Source organism: Barbatula barbatula (assembly GCF_947034865.1).
Source record: "Barbatula barbatula genome assembly, chromosome: 5".
NCBI lineage: Eukaryota > Metazoa > Chordata > Actinopteri > Cypriniformes > Nemacheilidae > Barbatula > Barbatula barbatula.
Window position 1 is genome coordinate 17,486,897 of NC_136769.1, and position 21,541 is coordinate 17,508,437.

At 39.4% G+C, this 21,541-nt stretch overlaps 1 protein-coding gene across 1 annotated transcript in view; it reads right to left on the reverse strand.

Moving 5' to 3' along the window:
• Positions 1–9,099, reverse strand: part of hs3st4 (heparan sulfate (glucosamine) 3-O-sulfotransferase 4) — a 76,870-nt gene extending 67,771 nt beyond the window's left edge. The window contains exon 1 of the mRNA XM_079457247.1: positions 7,917–9,099. Within this exon, the coding sequence (XP_079313373.1) occupies positions 7,917–8,533 (617 nt within the window). The 5' untranslated portion in view covers positions 8,534–9,099. The remainder of the gene's footprint in view (positions 1–7,916) is intronic.
• Between the last annotated feature and the right edge of the window lie 12,442 nt (positions 9,100–21,541).

Here is a 21,541-nt window from a genome sequence, read left to right on the forward strand (position 1 = left end):
AAAACATTATTAGGCTAGTGGGTCGTAATTTACAGAACAATGTTTGTTTTTTGGCAGAATTATTGACAGAAATGAAATATATTAAACATTAACTATGTGTTCAGAGGTGTATGAAGACCTAACACAATTAAGCATTATGTATTTGTATTACCTTAGAATGAGCTATCTCTATCTACATACACCGCAGGTCCCTTTACATGGAGACTGCTCTACGGATCGCATTTAAGCTATATCATTCGCCAAACAAATGAAAAAATGATGACATCTTAGTTCTGGGTCACCCGCCGTAGTGCTTCGAAAGGGAGGGGTGTAGTGAGTCACAACCTCACTGCTACAGCAGATGTTGCTAAATTTCATAAACTGGACCTTTCAAACAAATATAAAAATTCTTATTTCTTTTTTATTTCTTTATATTTTAATTGTTTATTTTTGATAGAAAAGGTTGATGATGTTCGTGGTTGAATAGTGAGTATCAGATCATGTGAAAGCACCAAACCATTTAGCAACATTTTGATGTAAATAAAAGTCCCCCCCAAATCTCAAATGCCAATTCCAAATTACTAAAACAAAACAATCACCTTCTGATACACCAATTAGCAATTAGCATAAGCCTTTAAAGCATCTTTTTTCATTTCATCGGCTTAGTTCGGGTCTCAAAGGATGTCTGGCACACGTGGCAGCCGCTGTATAAAGCCATTGTGAGCTGTTGCGAGATGGCAGCCAGGTCTCATGCGCTGTTTGATTAATGGTGTGTGCATATAACCGATGGCAGGCAACACGAAACCTCAACAGAGTACGCTACAGGGAAAAGTTCCAAAAAAAATGTCTTCAAAGTCACCGAGGAAGTGTGTTTGTTTAAACAATACGATCACTAGAACTTCAGCCCGTTTTGTCACAGTCGGGATAACGTTTCCGATATTCCATCCCTCAGTTGTTTTGCACTGTGCTAAATGTAATCTGTCTGAATACCTCATGCTGATTCTACACAGGAAAGAGAACATGAATAAGTAAACAGAAACTTCAAAGGCAATGGAACAATCATGGCAAACGAGATCCTGGAAGCCAATGAATGTGTTTGTCTTTGTTTGTGACAGTGACTCAGGGGTGTTAACAGGGGAATTAGCTCACACCTACGGAGTGTAAGCACATCTCAAGGCCATAATTGAATTAAGCCTGTCACCGTCTTCTATCTGAGCTGCGTGTTGCAGGAACGGCTGGTGCGAGATCATGTCACAGATCATTCGCTCCCCTTCTGGTTTATTTGTACACATCTGCTGGTTGTTGAAACAGTGGGAGAACCATTGTCTCCAATCCATCATTCCACCGCTCAACAGTTACTCCACAATCCTCTATCTGTCACAGCCATATGGCGTATTACGATTCCTGCGTACCGTGTCAGAAGTCACAGGTAGATGCGGGTGAAGCCATGTGTCACTTTTCTACCGACAAGTCGAAAATATTTTATCCTCACACATGTTCTGAGAACCTGAGGTTAGGTTAAGGTTAACTTCCGTTCGGAGGGGCTACTGTCTAACATGTTGGTAGCACGTTTGCCCTCATCCAGTAACCCGGACGTGTCAAAGTTCTCATGTGAACTGCACAGGCTTGTTTTTTTGTCCTGAGAGTGTATCACTCGCGGGGAAAACGCAGGGAGAAAATTGGAATCTTGACAAGTATGATTGACACGCCTATTTTTCCCAGAATCTCGCGTTCAGAGATATTTTAAGATGGCTGTAAACTAGTGTTCCTTCTGACTGGAAAGGAAAATTCGCTAGAAAGTGAATAATCCCTGGATGAATTATTTTAGGCTCAAAATTATTTATTTTTATACTTTATTTTTGGTACAGAATAAATAATAGAACAGTTGATGCTAAGACTCTAATTTTCTAACATTGTGGGGCAAAAAAAACGTGGGGCATTTTTGCTGTGCAAAGAGGAGGTCACAAAGCCGGGCAGACACAAAGCCGGGGCAGAAGCTGTGCATTTACGACAGATTGTGTACCGATGCCAATTTTTAATGTCCGCAAATTAAATTGACAAATTAGATTCATAGCGTAAGCGAATTAAACTTGAAATTGGATGCTGATCATCACTTTATATACTTGGATGCAGGATTCAGCCCAGCAGGCAGAGAGGGCGGCTGTCAGTGAGAGAAATGAGAAAGAAAAGACCAAGTCTAGGACACGCTTGGATTTTTCTTTCTCAGCCATCAAAGATGAAATGGTGTGATTTGCCGTATAACTCTGGTGCCACAAAAAGCAATGGGCTGGAGGACCCCAGAAGGCCGACCCCTGAGTAAATTCTGCAATATGAGCTCACTTTTCACCTTGATTCTTTAGGCAACACAGAACCTTTCCCATAGTCGGCGGCACTGTGGGAACACTCACACCTTAATGCTCTTTGACTTTAAATCCCAGATGTAATTGAACTGTCAAGATTGCTGTCTAGGATTGTTTCCGGAGGGCCAGACAATATGCGCATGTGTATGCGTGCACCGAAAAGCCGAATACAGATTTCAGAAGATGTCTACATATCATCGATACGTCAAAACAAAGTAATAGCAAGAGTCTATTTGTGGTTTTCTACCATAGCGCATCAGTCAGCAGTGCACATAGGCATCATTTATGTTGGCGAGCACTTTTTACATCAGCCGAGATTGTTTCCACTACTTTATCAAATGGTTGACGGCAGGGGTGTATGTGATACAGAGGAAACATTACCACTTGTTAGAGTTTTCATTTCCTCAGTGTGTTACAGTGAGAGATCTCATTTTTAATGTTATAATGTAAATGTCACGAGTGGTGGAAAACGGCAATGTTTGCACACTGTCAGATGCACGCTCACTGTTTGTGTAGCTGCTAGTCAGGTCAGCTATTCGTTCCCATGATATCACAAAACAAAATACAAACATACCGCCCTCCTGTATGCGTGCAGTGACACGCAGCTGCCACTTTGCTTTGTTAAATATAAGCCATATCAGGATGATATTAAACATTTCCACCAAGATGTATAATTCATAATATCCATATGATGTATATTGCATTTATACACTGACTCTGAAATCCTACGCAGATAAATCAAGTTATGGAAAGTCACAATTTGAGCCGTTTATGGCAAATATCGGCATTAATACGCCGTTTAGACTTTTACCTAAATCACATACAGTACTTGTGGAAATGAACAAATGCCTCAGAATAATATGCAGTAGTTGGCTAGAGAGATTTCTATCTGTGGAAAGCTGACATCATTGCTTATTTTTCAAATATTTTATTAAAAATGAATGTACATCTACAAAAATACTTCTACAAGAGAGGATCCACGGATATAGGAAGAAGACATTTTTGTTTGTTTGCATTTTTGTGTAATAAAGTAAAACCATATTCCCTGATACACTGTGGTTTGTCTTTTTGCCAAATAATCTGGTCCGATAAAGGTTTTGTCCCTTTTGTACCATACACCTCATACTTCACTAACTTAATTTCACCTGATGGGTGAATTTGCATAAAATGCCCCCTCGGACATCAATTTATGGGCATTACTTTTGATGTTGTCTTTTATCCAAAACAGTAAAACATCTATATTTTCTTACCATATTATCTTTGATAACTAATTTCAGACGTTACTCTTCCCACCACTTTCCAAAACACAGTGAAGCACATGTTCACAGAAACAAAGCAGCTATATCCTAGCACAGGCACCACAGGATAATGGAGTCGGTGCAGAGGCAGAATGTTTGCACCCAGTCAAAAGATGACAGGCGGGATGATAAACATGTGAAGTGGCAGGGTAGACGCTGCTGTAGTCACCGGCCTCTCTTGTGTTGGTGCATTTAATTAAGTGGAAATAGAGGGAAGAGACAGACCTGACTAGAGCGGTCCACTCTCTCGACAGGCACAGGGGCATGCTGCTAATTAAAAAGTTTAATTCCACCACTGTTGCTTTGGCATTTGAGTACGCAGAGGTGCGTCCTTGCATGTCTTGGCAGAAGCTTATCAGGAGCAGGCAGATTGGGGCATCCCAGGGAGGTGAGTGGACGTGGACTGCGCTGGAAGACGGCATCCGGCTCCAGCTGGGAAGCAGCCCACCTCCCCTCTCACAGTTTCAAGCCAGTAGTCGGGAGGAGAGAGTCAGGGTTGAACTGCAGAGCGCCGTGCTGAGGCAGGGTAAACAAGGGATAAACGCTGGATTTGGGCTCTGTCCTGCTTCGCTCAGCAGTGGATCAGCGTCTGCCACTCTCTCCTCCTGTCAGGGGCTCTTGCCTCAGCTTCTGATGGAGAGAATCATCTCTGCATGCTGTTCACACTATTCACAAACCCACAGATGGGTCGCTGTTTAATGTAGCGGAAGTTTCAGGTTAAATACGGAAAAACGTTAGACGTCTCCGTTTATTTGAACGTTCACACATCCTCCATACCTGTGTGATGTTCTTGTTTCTTTAGATCACAAAGGGGAATTTCCCCATACAGTTTAATGAAAGTGAACGGGGACTCTGGGTGTCAAGCCAGAACGACTCTTATATAACTTGTACGAAGTGCATGGGCCATCTTTATGATGCCCATTATATTTTATTATGCTTTTTTGTCATCTTCGAGCTTGACAACCCTGTTCACTTTCAACTTTCATTATATGGAAGAGTGGACAGTATATTAAAATTATATTTAGCATTCAACTGAAAAAAGAACATCATACAGAAAAACATGAAGAGCAGCAAATTAACATTTTCATTTTGGTGAACTGACCCTTTAATGGAATGGTCCACCCAAAAATGTAAATTCTGTCGTCATTTACTCATCAAGTTATTCCACACCTGTATTAATGTCTTTGTTCTGCTGAACACAAAGGAATATATCTGAAAGAATGTCAGTAACCAAACAAATCTCATCTCCCATTTATTTCTATACACATAAAAAAGGTGCTTAAATGGTTCTTCACAGCGATTCCATATAAGAACCATTATCAGTTCCACAAATAACCATTCTGTCAAAGGTTCTTTAAAGAACGATCTCTTTCTTACCTTTTTATAATCAAAAGAACCCCTTTTCACCACAAATAACCTTTTGTGAAACAGAAAAGTTCTTCGGATATTAAAGGTTCTTTATGAAAGCAAAGCTTCTTCCACGGCATCTTTTGAACCTTTTGAAGCACCTTTTTTTAAGAGCGTAGTGGGGAAAATAAATACTATGGGAGTCAATGGGGCACAAGACCAGTATGGTTACTGACCTTCTTCCAAATATTTTCCTTTTGTGTTTAGCATAAAAAATAAATGTATACAGTACATGTTCGGAACAATCTGAGGGTGAGTAAATGATCATATGGTTGAAATTTTGGGGGAACCATCCCTTTAAGCTCTATTGACATCTACTCTAGCATGCTGTTGATTACCCCCCAAAAAGGTTTTTATTCTCACACTGTAAACACAAACACATTGATAGTTATGCGTCTGTAATGGAAGTCTATTGCGAAAACGCACAGATGCCACATTCAGTACATATCTCTTTAGTGAGAAACAAGGGGTCAAAGGAAATCAAAAGGTGGAATTAGAGCATTTCATTGTGTAGCCTTGTATAGGGCAAGAGCAATGCGTGGGCTTCAGCACTGTACAGCTCTCATTGAATGTATCAGAATGTATTTTATTTCCAACAAAAAAGATGAGACCTTGGTGTTGGCAATGCTGAATCTTTGCAATCTCTTGAAAGGCCACCTCTTTTACATGCTTATGACTAGACAAAAAGATTGAAAAACAGATGAAGGATCTTCAGCTTTGAATACTGTGTCTCTTCGGAAAAGCACTCAATAGAGCAAAACGTGTCAGACTACATTTTAAAACGTGCATTGTCTTATTAGACAAAATTAATTGTATTATCAATATTTAGATTTAAATGTTGACTTTTAATTATAATTTACAACAATGAAGAAATATTTCTTGACTGTGGTTTGATTGAATTGCTAATTTATAAAATAACAACGTGAATACCTTTTTACGGAATTTTTTTTTTTGGTTTTGGTTACACTCTTAAGCTGAGAGTAGACCCCATCAGGGCTATGAGACATTTAAGGATGCCAAGCTATTATTACTTGACAGAAGGGCCGAAAGGGAGGCTTCTTTTAAAAGCAGGGTCGAGTTTAAAAGAGTGTCCGGTTCTCCTGACAAGCATTTTATGTCAGGTCATTAAATGAGATGTGCCGTCATATTTCACGACTCAAAAACTGCTTGTGATAGACGTACTGTATATACGTACATTGAATGAAGCCCAAAAACCTATTTATAATGCAGATTTTAAATGTAGCCCAGGCTTGTTTGCACATCTCTGTATAGCCTATTTGTTAACCGCGCTGCCTGGGTTTAAGTGTAATTATTCACCAGCGTCTTAAATCATTAATGTGCAAATTCTTTACATTTACTACACGTGTCACGTTTAAGCTTTACAGCGGAGTATTAAATGAGCCACTGCTGCAAGTCAGTTTGGAGAATTTGCTGTGATTATAAGCTCAAACCCCCAACACAAACACGAGGGACTGCTTATGCATATGCATTTGTGAAGTGTGTTTTAGTCTACTATTACGTTTAATGTCAGAATAAAGGTATATTAGAATGCCCAGCTTCTGATATTGTTTCTATTTGTAAGCCACAGCACAACCGAGATTCAAGCTGTAAGTCACAAGCTGAATGCAAAAACAAATTCAAGGCTGCCTATGGGATTTTCCAGGCTCTTGGACACTAAAACACACAAGCACTCTTAGGTGTTATTTATGTAAGCCCTGCATCCACCTAATGAGCACCATACAACGACTGTAATGAAACGGCTCACATTAACACCCGGGCAAATGAACGGTTATGAGTTTGGGTGAATTATGGCAGATGTTGCCATGCCCAAAAGCTCTGAGTCACAGTCCAAGGCTCGCGGATCCGACTCGGTGCCAAACGTGCGGCACAGCGGAGCTTAATGCTTCTTCAGTCTCTGCCCCTCGGACGCACTCTACACGAGCGTCTCCTGACCAAAGGCAGCTGTTTGACTGAATGATGTTAAGCCTAGGTAAAATTGCACTCCGAAGAAAAATTGCATGCCTGTAATAACCTAAGCATCTGCACAGATCGCAAATAACACAATAAAATGGGGACTAGGAAGTATCTCTAGGTTTGCTCTAGCTGACGCAGGCAGCAGTTCAGGAGGGGTATGTGGGGGCACACACACCTGAGTAAGCGCCTCATGATTTAAGCACACCTGGGAGCCTGGAGCCCAGGCATGCTGAAAGTGCTCAACAGAGCATTCAGTGCACCTGGCTCTACTGAGCAGGGATTGTGAAAATGTAGCCGGCATGAAATGGAACAGACATGGACGCCGTTTTTATGTCACAGTCGCTGCAGCTTAGTCACATCTTAATCATCACATATGTATTAGTCCATTGACTAATTGACTAAAAAGTGTTTTCAAGGAAAACAAAAGCAGAAGACATCCAAGGCTATACTAAGAGTGGTCATTCTTGAACGCAATATGTACTGAATTAGACAATGGATTAAAAGGTAAACCAGATTGTTGACATGCCAAATGTATGGCCACTAAGTACATTTGATCGCAGTCAGGACCGATTAGAGGATTGTTTGGAACCTATGCCCCTCCATGATTTATGATGTTTATTTCATTTTTTGTTATATTATTATAAAATTTCTTTGTTTAAGCAGTTTAGGAAAACAATTCAACTTTACCAAATTTACCATGTTCAATGTTTTCCTACATCTAAAAAGCTACTTTATTTTTATGAATTTAAAAAGCATAAATAACATAATATCATTCAATTCACATAGCAATTACAATAGGAAACCCGTGTGACATATCTATGCCACATCTAAAAGCACTTTTCATAGCAAACAAAATGCAAATGTGTATAAAAGACAAACAAAACAGGAATGCGCGCACCTGTACCAATCCAGACCCTTCTCGTAGTTCCTATCAAAAAAGTGAGGCTCGTTCCCAACGGCTCGAACGTCGGGATGTACCCTCAAAGCTTCGAGCAGAGCCCTTGTACCCCCTTTCTTCACTCCGATTATAATGGCTTGGGGCAATTTTTTCACTCCGTAATCCGAGGTGCAGTTCAGAGCTCTCCTGAGGTCGCTGTCCGTGGTGCTGAACTCCGGGTGCTCGCGTTCACCAGCGGCAGCAGCGGCGGCGCCCGAAACGCTGCTCGCCGTGGCCGCCTGAGGTCGAACCCATCCCGCCGTCCTCTCCTCGAACCCCACGCTATTTATAACGCTAGATACGGCGATAGTTTGCTCCGTCGCCGTCCTTTCTATTAATTCCTCGTCCAAGTAGACCTGGGGAGAGGTCGAGTAAAGTTTTTCCCTCAGCGTTACAAAAGTTGTCTCTTCGGTCACCAGTCTTCCCTGGTAGACGTAGTTCTCCTGGAACTGGAAGGAGTTGTAACAGCTCATCAAGCTATAAAACAAATAGGTGACAGAAAGGGAAAGGGTGAACATGAATAAGATCTTCCGGGGCACTTTAGAAGTAAAAACCGAAGTGCTGGACCAAAATGCCATCTCTGATAGCAGCGATCCCCTCAGAGAAGTGGCCAGACATGTTTCCACCCCAAGTCTCGCATGGACACTCAACAACAATAATCTGTCACCATCAACGCTGCGAACATCTGAAACTGCGAGGAGCTAGCGCGCTCCACGCCAGCTTCACTTGAGGAAAAGAGATCGTTGAAATTCCAGAAGAACGCCACGGGTATCGATTTCTTATTGCGACGCTGACAGCCTTTGTCACAATTTATCGGATTGAATTTGCAGATTAGAAAGGCTGCGGTCGGGCGTCCTTCCAAACGAGCAGCCCGGTGTGATGCGGGCTGAGGGTGATGCTGATGATGGACCAAGTCTTGGCATCTTAGAAGAAAACGGGGAAAGACATAGCAAAGTCCGTGAAGTGACGCGCAAGGCACGTCCTCAGCCAAAACGAGATTTTGGAGTGCAGTTTTTGACACCACCGTCCTTCACACCGCTGATTTGAAGTGGCAATTGGCGCAAACGATGGATCTTAATCCAGACGAGGAGGTGATGCTCAGTCGCGGAGACATCCTCCCACTGGTGATCCACTAACTTTGAGCGCTGGAGAGTGAGCAGCCGCGGCATTAATATTCATTGACTGCTCTCAGTGGCTGAGAGTGCGGCTCGCAGTCGTAACGCCTCGTGTTGATTGGTAGACGTGATGTGTGCATCAGCCGTAGGCTCATCAAAAAACTGCAATAATACTACAGAACGATCACACTGGTACACCCACTGGTTTTTACAACTCATGGACTCGTTTTTCTTTCTTTACGACGGGAGAGAATCGTGTCATTTTACGTAGACACACCAGAGTTTAAAAATGATAGCATAGGCTACATGCATTTAAATACACATAAAATAAAAACACACATTGATAGCATTATTTTTATTTAAAAAAAGTATGACCCTAATGATAAGATATTAATTCATTCAATAATTAGATATAAACAAAAATATGTTGACAATAAATTTGTATGGACATTTTGATCCATTTTTTTCAAAGAGTACAGTCATCACATTACTCATATTCTATTATCACGTCACATTCTTTATAACTCTTATTTACTATTCATGTACAAACTGTTAATATTAATTTAGTGACAGCTTTATTCATCATTATTTTATTGTGGGGGGTTTTGTCATACAGAACACTGCATGTAACGTTGGTGGAAGCAACAGTGGAGACGGCAGTAGTAAGAGGAATAATATTATCACTGCATCTGGTTGTAATTCTCTGATTCACAATTACATTACTGTTGTGATTTTTGTCTTTTATTGAAGCACTAACTTAGAAGCTCATGTCTGCTCTCTACTGGCCTGAGAGATGCAGGACTCATTCACAGAAGTAAAGGGTGTTGCTCCTTGAGATGGACAGGTTACTTAATGCACATTACAGCACATTAATGCACAGGTTGCAGGCGTGACTGTGTACATGAGGGATGATTGAGTGGGTGGGTGAAGGTATCTCTGGAATTCAGCCTTATCATTTTGCTGTCTACACTGAATTATGCAACAATGGACATTTCTTTATCTGTTTTCCAAAGTGGAAACACACCAAATGCCTCTAAAAGAGACATTTAAACAACTCTCAAAAATGGTAACATACTATAGAACACTTCGCAAGATGTAAACATTGATCCAGAGGCACTTCCGGTTTCATTTTTATTTCTGTTATTTTAAATCTTACATGCATAACTAAATCTTAAATATATTTGTTTAACATATGGTAATAAATTATCTTTTGTTCAAACATTAACTGAAACAGGAAGTTCCTCTGTACCAGCATTGTTTTTTACATCATCTGAAGATATAATGACACTATATCAATATCTTTCATTGTAAACTAGGTTGATTCAATCATTTTAAATATTATATAACAAGATAAATATTAAATAATATAGTTGTAATATTATATGCATATTGTTTTATTACACAAAAGTATTTATCTTATCTAACAATTTCAGGTATATAGATACTGGTCTGGTCCATTTGGAAGCACATGTGATAGACCTTGTTATTTACTGAATATGTTGGATTAGACATGTATCCTTTAGGGAAATAAACAGGTGACTTCAGACTGAGCGATGCGTCCTCTACCCTCAGAACATTCCATGCATCATATCCCTGAGGATCTACACTGGGAATAGATGTTTAGCTTCCAGCTTTGAGCATCCGTTAAAATCTAACCATTTCATTTTCCTGATAAATTGGATTTCCTGCAGTAAGCATCTTGTTATATGTTGTTTGTTGGGGGTTGTGAGCGGATCCAGTGAAGACCTGCAAATATTTTAAATAGGAACTGTATGCTATCTAATAGGGTTTAAACGTAAGGCATGTTTTTTTTCTTCAAGGGTAATATGGCAGTTAAGAACCCGAACACCTGGCATCCTTGCTGTACATTGTGGAGAATGTCTGATCAAGGTTGAGCTGTAGCGTTTCAAGACTGTACTCAGAGTGTTCACACTATAAGTGACAGATGCGAACAATGGAGTTATTCAGAGATTTCCAGCTTCAGAATCATTACGCCATCTTCATTCCATTGGAAGAATATAACATGCCGCCTTTTGAAACAGCTGGTTGACTTCATTGTGTTGTATTCCCACACATAACGCATACGACTATCTAGATGCAGGAACAGCCGCATGCTCTCCTCACCCTGATGTTGGAATGACCTCCTGAAAATTCACCACCACAACCTGCGGACGTTTTTTCCCATTCTTTGATCACACGATTTGATGCTTAATTTTGAAGTAGCTTTTTTTTAGATAGAATCTGCCTGGAAGCTAAAAATAAATGTAATGCGAAGCTCACGGTAAAGAAAAAAGTAGTTTTTAAATATCCGTGGAATTTTAAGAGGCAGGCAGGCAGTAGGAGCCGGACTGAAAGCTTTTGGCATCTATTCCGAAGGGGAATCCTGTGAAATATGCCCAAAATGCTTGAAAAAGACTTATAATTGTCTGAGCTCTGTGTGGCTTATAAAGAAAATGGTTGTCTTGGTCTTCAAACATAATATTCAAGACTGGTTTGAACTGCCATCAGAGCTAACACATACAAATAACACATATGCATAACAGAAACACAAATAAAGGCAGCTTTTAGCAAAAATGAAACTTTATAATATTATTAATATACAATTTATATTAGTCATACTGCACATTCTAGCCATGTTATATATTGTGGAGATTCAAGTGGCCCTGAAAATCTAATTCTAAAGACAAATATTCCTCCTAATGCAAACAAAATGTTCTGACCTGACCCAAAAGCAAACCTTCTCAATCTTTTTGACTCTAAGGCCCCCAGGTCTACATCCCATCTGTCATCTTTGGTCTGAAAATGAACGACTGCCAAATGAATAAATGTAAATGTACATTTCAATGCTCATTCTGTCTCATTTAAAAATTTTAGTCATCTTGAGCCCCCCTTGGAATTTAGTTGGGCCCCCCGTTGAGAACCACTGCCCTAAGGCAACCCATGAATACATAACAAATAACAAGTTAACATGCTATTTGTATGAAATAAATAGCATAATTACTTGCGTATACCATTGTGGTCAGTGTGGTTTGCCTTTAACAACTTGGCAAAGTTCTTTAGCTAGTGGAGCAGATTAATAAGGCTATTGCAGTGGAGTTAACACCGACCTCCTCCAGGGCTGCCTAGGTTTACAGACATCCCTTTAGGAAAAATTCAGTCTGGTACTGTCTGTAGTCAGGAAAGGATTATAGGAGTAAATTCATTTTAATTACACTCTTCATTAAGCATAATGTAATATTTGCTCTGGTAATTTATATTTATCTTTTTAATGCCTATCACACTGAATACAGGTATGAATTCATTCTCATTAAAAGTTGATTTAAAATGTTTGATTTCAAGAGGCCATAACCTCACTCTGCATATTGATTTAAAGCTTAAAATGCTTACTGAGGCATTTATAACTTTTTAGACACCACACGTATCATATCTTATCACTAAATCTAAAACACTGAAGTCTATTTTGGCTGGATAATAAATCGAACATACAGTACGGCTAAATATAAATATGCGAACAGATTGCACTAACAATAAGACATTAGTGGACACATCCCAAAAATGAACATATGGTTAATCTATTTAAATAATTTCACAACAAGCAAAAGTTGTCTGCCTTTTCAATGCACCTATTATTCCCTACCTGCAGTTCTGTTTAGGCTGAGACATTCAAACCGCTTGGTCATACTTGAACATGTCCTTCCCCTCCGATGAAAACCAAACAAAACAGAAAAAATGACATGCTTACCAAGCTGCGAGCTCAAGGCGAAGCACAGATGCTAGCAGTGTTTGAGTGAGATAGAAAACAGTAACCTCTGACAGCCTCCAAGGCACAAACATCCACATTCCTAATATGAATATGTGCAGAGTGGGCTGCACAACCCTGAAGATCTATAAGTCTAGTGGCATAAACAGATGACCAACTGATAGTGCCTGCGTCAAATCATTTAATCTCTCATTTTATTCTGGGTCCTGAGATGACAGCAGATGTAAATTATGATAATAATACTGTATAGGGTGCCGTTTAAGGAAAAACTTATCCTGTCTAAAGTCAGCCTTGAGGCTTTGCCAAACCATCACACACTATCATTCAGATACATCCCTTTTATTTAGCAGTGTCAGTATCAGTATCAAAACGCCCTTGTATGAATATACCAGATTACAGGGTATAAAACCCTACTATTTGGTTGCTTTTGCTTGTTTAAGATGCATGGCTGTGTGTCAAGATGACAGAAAAATTATACGGCACCAGGTGTCTTACACAGGAAATTCATAGAGACGATAACAATTTTTCAAGACAATAGTGCGAGGACAACTGCTTTGCTGACACTGTACAGACATTTCAGAAATGGCCGGCCAATTGTCTGTCAATGAACAAATGATATGATAGATACCAAGCCTTTATCGAATCAATAGATCCATTCCACTCAATGTTGAACAACCTGCCACGGTGCAGACTAATTAGATGATAAAAAGTGATGGATGTGGATTAAATTCACCAGGCCCTTAAAAGTATTCCTTGGGGCTTTGTACCATTTTCTGCTGACCTTTCGGATCCTAACATTATTGTGTGTGAATGCAATTATATCAATTTGTTCTATATCTGTAATGCAACAGCGCTGAGTTTAGGAACACAGAGGGATTTGGTGACGGGAAAAAACAAGAGATTGAAATTCTAACGTTGTCAGCATCATCTGTTCATCAAGGGGAAAAAATGCTCTCAAGAACCCCAGTTGCATTCCACGAAACATAAAATACATTATGAGTGATTTCCTCAAAAGGGCATGGTAAAAAACGGGAAGAGTAAATGCCCATTGATCCTAATGTCATTAGTCAGAAAGATAATGAGATATGACAAATATGTGCCGCAATAAAAAGTCACAGAGGACAGGCTGCTGAGAAGGAGATTCTAAATGACTTGTGAAGGGGTTACAAGCTCACAGCAAGAGCACGGCAAACCGCAGAGAACAGGCAGGATAACTATCAAGGGCCATGGGGAATCTCGCATCTCACTACCAGAAGCTAGAGGTCAAACTAGTTCCCTGTGGACGTCTGATAGGCCATGGTTTGCCCTTGATACAACAGATCTCTGACGAAAGCTTTTCCTCTAATTAAGGTTCTTCTACGGATTCTGGTAGCAGAACAGAGTGGCAATGAAATGCTTGGGAGGTTTCAGTTCGTAAGTCTATTGTTCAGCTGGAGAACTTCAAGCATGAGTGTCTTAAGATAATATTTCTGGCTGCGCTTGTGATAATAAGGGTCATAGATATTCTCCAAAGAAAAATATTTTGTTTTCACTTTCAGGCTGGCAACTAAATTTGAGACTAATCTGTTCAAGCCAGGTTAAGAACCTCCAAGAACGAGTGTCTGAAGAAAATATTTCTGGCTGCACTATATCTTGTAATAAAGAGTGTAACAAGAGTGACAGAAAAACATTTATTTAACTAAATGTGAAGACAAGAATCTACGCCAGGGGAAAAGACGTCTTCACATCAGCTTCTTCTGAGAACATCAGTATATATTGTATATTTTTCCAGAACTTCAGCTGACGCACCACTTTCCTGCAGAGCAGTCAATCTTCAAACATAACTCAAAGCAACAGAGAGGAGCAATTTGATGCCTGTGGAACGACAAAAACACCCCAGAAAGCAATACTCTGCTGAAAGATCTCTCAAAGAGTTTAAAAAGTATCAGAACAGCTTCTAATAGATCTAAGGCCTCTAATGACCTCTTCTTGGGACGTCCCTCGGATTGATGTCTTGCGCAGGCTTTTGCCCAGGTGGCTCATGGGAGGAATGTGTGTAATATATCATTTTTATATCTGGCTTTTATCTCCAGGAAATGTGACGTCATCTCTCCCAGGAGTTTTCACCAGTGCAATGTTTAAAGTCACCTGTAGAGCGGCGACATATCCCTTAGTCTGCAAGACTCTCAGAGCACCTCCCAGGTGTACCACCCTCAGCATAATTAGGATGAAACCTGCTAGGACTTCCAGTCTAGGATCATTCATCACCCGGATCACCCACAAGATTAATGTGGCCCCACAGTAGCAATGAAATGGATTGCTGCCACTTGCTGAGATCATTAGCGTTGGCTTACCCTGGCTTCGCTCAGTGAAAAGTGAGATCTGCAGCATTGCATACTAAATGAATGGTCCATCATCGTCTAATTACGAGATTATTGGAGACACTTGTGTCCAGTCCCCTGGACAGTAAACCATAACTGAAGGGCAAAAGAGATAGATTAGCTCCACCTGCTTCATGGCAAACTATAATTTTGTGAAAGTCCTGATAAAAACTGGAAGGTTCCAACACACGTCCATGAGGAATGCCATTTAATATACCCTACAAAAGATTATAAACGCCCCTGAGTTTAATGTATAGGATTGCCTCAGCTAATTATTGAAATACTAACAAAGCTTTGGCTCAGCCAATCAAACTTGCAGTCATAAAGAGTGCCTATAGTTGCATCATCTCTGCTGTTGAGAAAATATTAATGCACTATCGACGTAAGAGGGTTAATTAACATGCATGAACTGACTAGGATTTCCCTAGGAAAATTAAGATTTGCTTCATTTGAACATTTATAAAAAAAACAAAAATGCCTGCAATTTAAAAACCCACAGTCATCCCACTTGTTGTGCGGGAAAACCGTGAGAGTGGGAGTAGAGAGAGTGGTTGCATTGGTTGAAAGCCTCCCTCTGTATAAGACTTGTTTTTCATCGGCTGTGTCAGGAATCAAGATAGCTAATTCCTATGAGACTTCAGATGAAAGATTCAAAAGAAATAATGAAAGGCACACTGCCTCGGGGTGCATATCGGGGTGAACATATAGTGAGCCAGGGAGAGTTGAAGCAGCAGCGCACGACAGGCATGCAGCGGAGAAGAACACAGTAATCTTTCTTACCGCATCTACAGCCTCTAGTCCAGTAAAAAATATATAATAAAGATGAAAAAGCCACAGTATTCCCGGAGACATTACCAAAAATGAGGGAACCAACCAAAATAAAAACAGCGTAACATAATCACGTTTTAATTTCTATCTGCCAACTGTAGAGATTTAACACATTTAGAATTAAATGAATGCTTCAAAATCATGATTAAGAACAATAATAATATTTTTTTAACATTTAAATAATGTTTACTGTTCAATTGCAAAATTACGGAACATTTAAAACTATGCAAATAATTTATATACTTAATAAATATGGACATTTTTTAGGGCAGGTGCTTAAAATCTGAGATGCAATGCTGAGATCTGTTAACTATGTATAGCATATGTTCTTAAAGCTCCAGTGTATGAAATTTAGCTGCATCTAGCTGTGAGGTTGTGAATTGCAACCAATGAATTGCAGATTTCGTCACTTTTTCTCTTCTTTACCGAAGTAGGTGACGTATTAACAAAAAGCTCTCTGTAGAGCAGTTTGTCCGTTTAGGGCTACTGTAGAAACAACATGGTGAATTCCATGTAAGCGGACGCTTACATGTAGATATGTAGATGTATGTAGATAGAAATGGCTCATTCTAAGGTAATACAAACGTAACGCTTCATTATGTAAGATCTTTATACACATCTAAAGACATAGTTATTACATTGCATTTCTGTCAATAGATCCTACAAAAAATTACACACAGCACCTTTAATAGATATTCACCATATTCAGCTACCATGGGCTCCGGCTCTGAATTCAGTCTTTTCCACAATTCCCTCAGCAGTATTTCATGAAAGGACTTAAAAATCCACCACGTGGTCCATAGCCTTTTTGACTTTTATCTGCTTTGAAGTCCCACACTTCATCAGGAAGAGCCGCTATGACATATCAGTTTCTCTGCTCACATTGCGAGAGGACCCTTATCCCCCCTTTGTGTTGTCAGTGGACAAGGAGATGTCCAGTATAAAGGCAGGTCCTTCAGGAAGAAATACGTCTGAGCTTTGAAGGTACAGTATGTGATGATTCATTCGGTACTAAAGGTCACAATGGACTCTTTGACTGATGAAAAATAAGACAGTCCAACTAGATTCATTTGTAATGCATTGGAAGCCTGCACTGACACTGAATGAAGGTATTTTGCTCAACAGCACAGCCTCTCTTTGCTGTAAACTCAGTTGTGAGAGAGAAATTCGCAACACAAAACAATATATTTAATCGAAGAGTTAGCTTGATGCCAAACTACCAAACTGTGTTGTGAATAGCGCTACGAGCTTAAAGATCAATCACACACTACTAGGTCTTGCTCAGGTGCTGACCAAAATGCAAAGCAAACATGTGTCTCATACTTACAACTGCAATCTTCTCTTCTACATTCTTGGACATTTCAATTCGTGCTAATATTAAAAAACTGGGTCACTGCTTGATATCGGGTGCCGTAGCAAAATCAATTGTGAACTACCAATGTGCACTGTAGGGCTAGAAATTTTTCCGGAAAAATGGATCATTCTACGTTAAATGGCTTTAGACATGCGGCGTTGGAGACAAAACGAGTAAAGCTGGCGAAAACTTCCTACTCCTAGAGCCCTGTTAAGTGCTAATCATTCTGTTTGATATAAAGTGCTGTGGCAACCCTGAGTTGCTCTGCTAAATCAACCACATTCCCCTCACTGTGTTTAACAAAGAGCACAGTGTCACAGCTCAGGGCTTTAGTCTCTCAGTTCACTGCATTTGCTCTGCACTGCAGCTCACACAATAAAAGCAGTGATTCCTCACACCTACCCAATGCATCCGTGGTCAATAGACACGATGTGAAACAACACAGGCCGGTGGGTCCCCTCTGCGATTCATCTGGTGGGATTTAGTTTTGCTGTTTATGTCAATGGTGTAAGAACGACTTAAAGGGATAATTCAGCCAAAATGAAAATTCTTTCATTATTTTCTCACCTTCTTGTCATTTCCTGTATGACTTTCTTTCTTCTGCAGAACACAAAAGAAGATATTTTGAAGTATGTTGGTAACCAAACCAACTGCTATTGTATGGACACAAAATCAATGCAAGTGAAGGGGTCCCGCCGTTCTTCGGTTACCAACATTCTTCAAAACAATGTGCACAATGTATGTGCATTGGTCTAAATGTTCCTTCCTAGAAGTAAAAACCAGTTCTGTATAAAATACAGTTATTGCTAAAGCAAAGGAGTCTCACCATCTCTTCAACATTAAATTCAACAGGCACATTCAGAGTGAGTAGGAACAAAGCCTTTCACGGCCATTCAGTGTTCACTGATCTATTGTTGAGAGCCCCTCTGAAGGGCTGAATTGATAATTGGATGCGAGTTATAATACAAATGTTTCTATGAGCTGAGAGGTTCTGCTCACACGTCATAATGCAGTGCATTTCGAATCCCTTTTAAAACTCTTAAGAGGGTGCACAGCGAATAAAATGCAACTACGCCCAAGGTCACTCTGCACATTCAGGTAACCCAAAGGGACATATTGCATTGTAGTTATTCGAGCCACGTAGTAAAACAACAGAACTGCACGCTGTATCATCCATTCATGGGTATTCCAACTGTTCAATTAGTCTTATCTCCTCTTCGCAAGAACAAAACAGTGTCATTTAAAACAAAATATGCAATAGAAAAGAGGAAATCCAAGCGTCCCGTGAGTACCACACGGAATGCGTTGCCTGTTTAATTTTCCTAATTATCTAATGATTTCAATATGGTGCCTGTGTCCTGCTTTTGAGCCATAATAGATAGCTCTTAGAGTGATAAATTGAGATTTCAATTAAAGATGGCATTTATTAATAAAAATGGTCCCCGTCGTGTCACGGTGATTCAATTCAAAACAGCTCAGAGGTGTGTCTCGAAGTCACCCCGATTGAGCTGCACAGAGGGATTAAATAACTTTTCTTTCAAATCCGCTCATGGACGAAACGATCGCTAGAATATTACTATGCAAAGCGAGTCCACCTTGAAGATCGCCTAAGAAATATTAGGGCCGAAACTCTGCCTCTGATGTAAGAGACATCCCTCTGGACAGTTTTTTAAAAGAAAGATTTCACGCACAAGGGCATATAAAAGATCATATGTTGTAGGGTAAAGACACCGATCTCTCTTGGGTGAGTGCACAGGCCTGACCGCAGAGTGTAAATAATACTGCAGTGTAAGTCTCAATGATGCTGCCTACTGACCAGGAACTATTGTTCACTTGGGAATGTAGGAATACTTTTGGGAAATTGCATATGATGGTTGTGCCACTTTCCTGTAGTCTTAAAAATTGAAAGAATAACAGAATTAATAGCAGGCTGATTTCTCTTCTATATTCGATTATATTGTGGTACTATGGTGACTAAAGTATACAATTCAATTTATGTATTGATCACATTCACACATAAAAACAAAGCTTGTAGTGAAATGTAGGTCTGGTCAGCTTTTCTTAGACTGCGCAAGTATTACATTAAAATGTAATCGAAAAGAAGTAATAACATAAAAATGAATAACATATAATAAAATATGGAGGCTACAAATTATAAATAACAATAGGAACTTTAATAAAAATTGGAATCTAGAAATATGTATAGAGATAAAAATCTTAACGAAGAGAGGAATGTCAATAAATATTGTATTTAAAAGCACCGGCATACTTTCACTCACTCCTACATCCGATTAAGAACCCTGCGTTCTTCTCCAAAGGACAGTAAACCGCTTTCCCGCTTCCTGGTGGAACATTCTTCCTAACTCAGTCCGGTCAACCACATCTCTCCCAACCTTCAAAAAACTACTTAAAACCCATCTCTTCTGTGAATACTTGACAGACAAATTAAAAAAACGTTCTTTCTCTCAACAGTTATTGGTCTGGGTTTTGTTGAAACTAGTAACTTTGTATTAGCACCTATTGTATTATTGCTCCTGTATGACATATCGCTTATTGCTCCCTGAACTCTCTGTAAGTCGCTTTGGAGAAAAATCGTCTGTTAAATGACTAAATGTAAAATAAAGTATAAAGCTGCACACTGACATGACAATAGTTCTTTATACAGCCATATAAATAATTTAGAGACCATTTCAAAATTTCAAGATGTTCAGATTCATAGATTCTAGATGTATTGTGGTTATTCCAATCCAGTGTCTGTTTAATTTCAACATAAACAAACCCCAGGAGGGACATAAAGTCACCCAACAGCAATGTGAAAGACTCGGCATGACAAAACAAATGAAAACTGTAATAAACAAATTTGTCCTAAATACATAAAAGGGTATTATTGTATCTTAGTTATTTACAGATTTTCACGTACAAGTTAAAAAATACAATTTTACAAAAGTTTATTGTAAAAATGTTAAATTACAGAAAAAGACTGCAAATTTACAAGAAAAGCATTTCATTTTACGTGAAAAATGCTGTAATTCTACAGAATTATTCTGGCTGCCGGAATTAAATTTTACATTGCTTAAAATACATAGAATATTTTTTGTTATTTTGACCTGTTTCTCCAGCTTCAATTTTCTGCAAATAAACGCAAATAATCTAGAAGTAATATTTTTTATTTGAGATTTTGGAAAAATATTATTAGCAGTTCACAGAATAAAACTAAAAATATAATTTTACCCACACACGTACCTATAAATAGTAAATTCAGAAACACTGAAAAATTTTTATTTCTTTTTTTTGACAGCGGCTATATGTTCACTATCCAACAGTGGTCTTCAATGTATTTATTTCTAATTAAATATAACATAAATTAGCAGTCAGTTCCACCTTCAGGACTGCCAACCGCTTTTCACTGCTATGTATTTGTGACCGTTTGGATCATTGAGCACATTATGTCTCTGTGTCTAAAAGCCTTAATGTCTTAACCAAATGAACTTTCAGCTAAATAATAAAATAACTGAGCAACCACAATCTTAGTAAAAATTCAGCTCCATAACAGCGCAGATTGCTGATTGCTTGTTAAGAGCCACAAACACTCCGAGCCCTCTGATGGCATTCATTATTTCATGTGTTTCCTCTAGTACTAACCATTTGATTTCAAGTACATACTTTAATAACTTTTCTATAAAAATAAATGAGATGGGGATTGTGTTAGCACTAGTCCTCGTTTCCGCAGGGCATTAGGGACAAAATGCTTGTGATTAATAATTCATATTTTCTACTTGATGCCTATCATCACAGAAATATTTTCGTCTAGATTTATCGCCCCCAGTTCCTAAAATGATGGCCCTCAAAGCCCAGAGCACCGCTGCTGTCCTGTGAATTAATAATGTTGCTCTTGCGCTCTCGCTGGGTCACGTCACATGCACGTCTCGAACGCTCACTCGGATATGCGTGAGCAGAAATAAAAAATAACGTGGAATACAAAATGTGAATTAGATATTGGTAGGTGCCTTTCCCTTCTGGCATACTTAAAGGTGCATTCTAAAGTATCTCGACACGCAGTCTATGTGAAATGAGAGGTGATGGGAGAAGGTTTCTGCCCTCTCCCTGAAGCTCTCCTGGGAGTACGTTCTCTCTCATACGCTCACGTGGAAGCCATGATCTAGAACCCC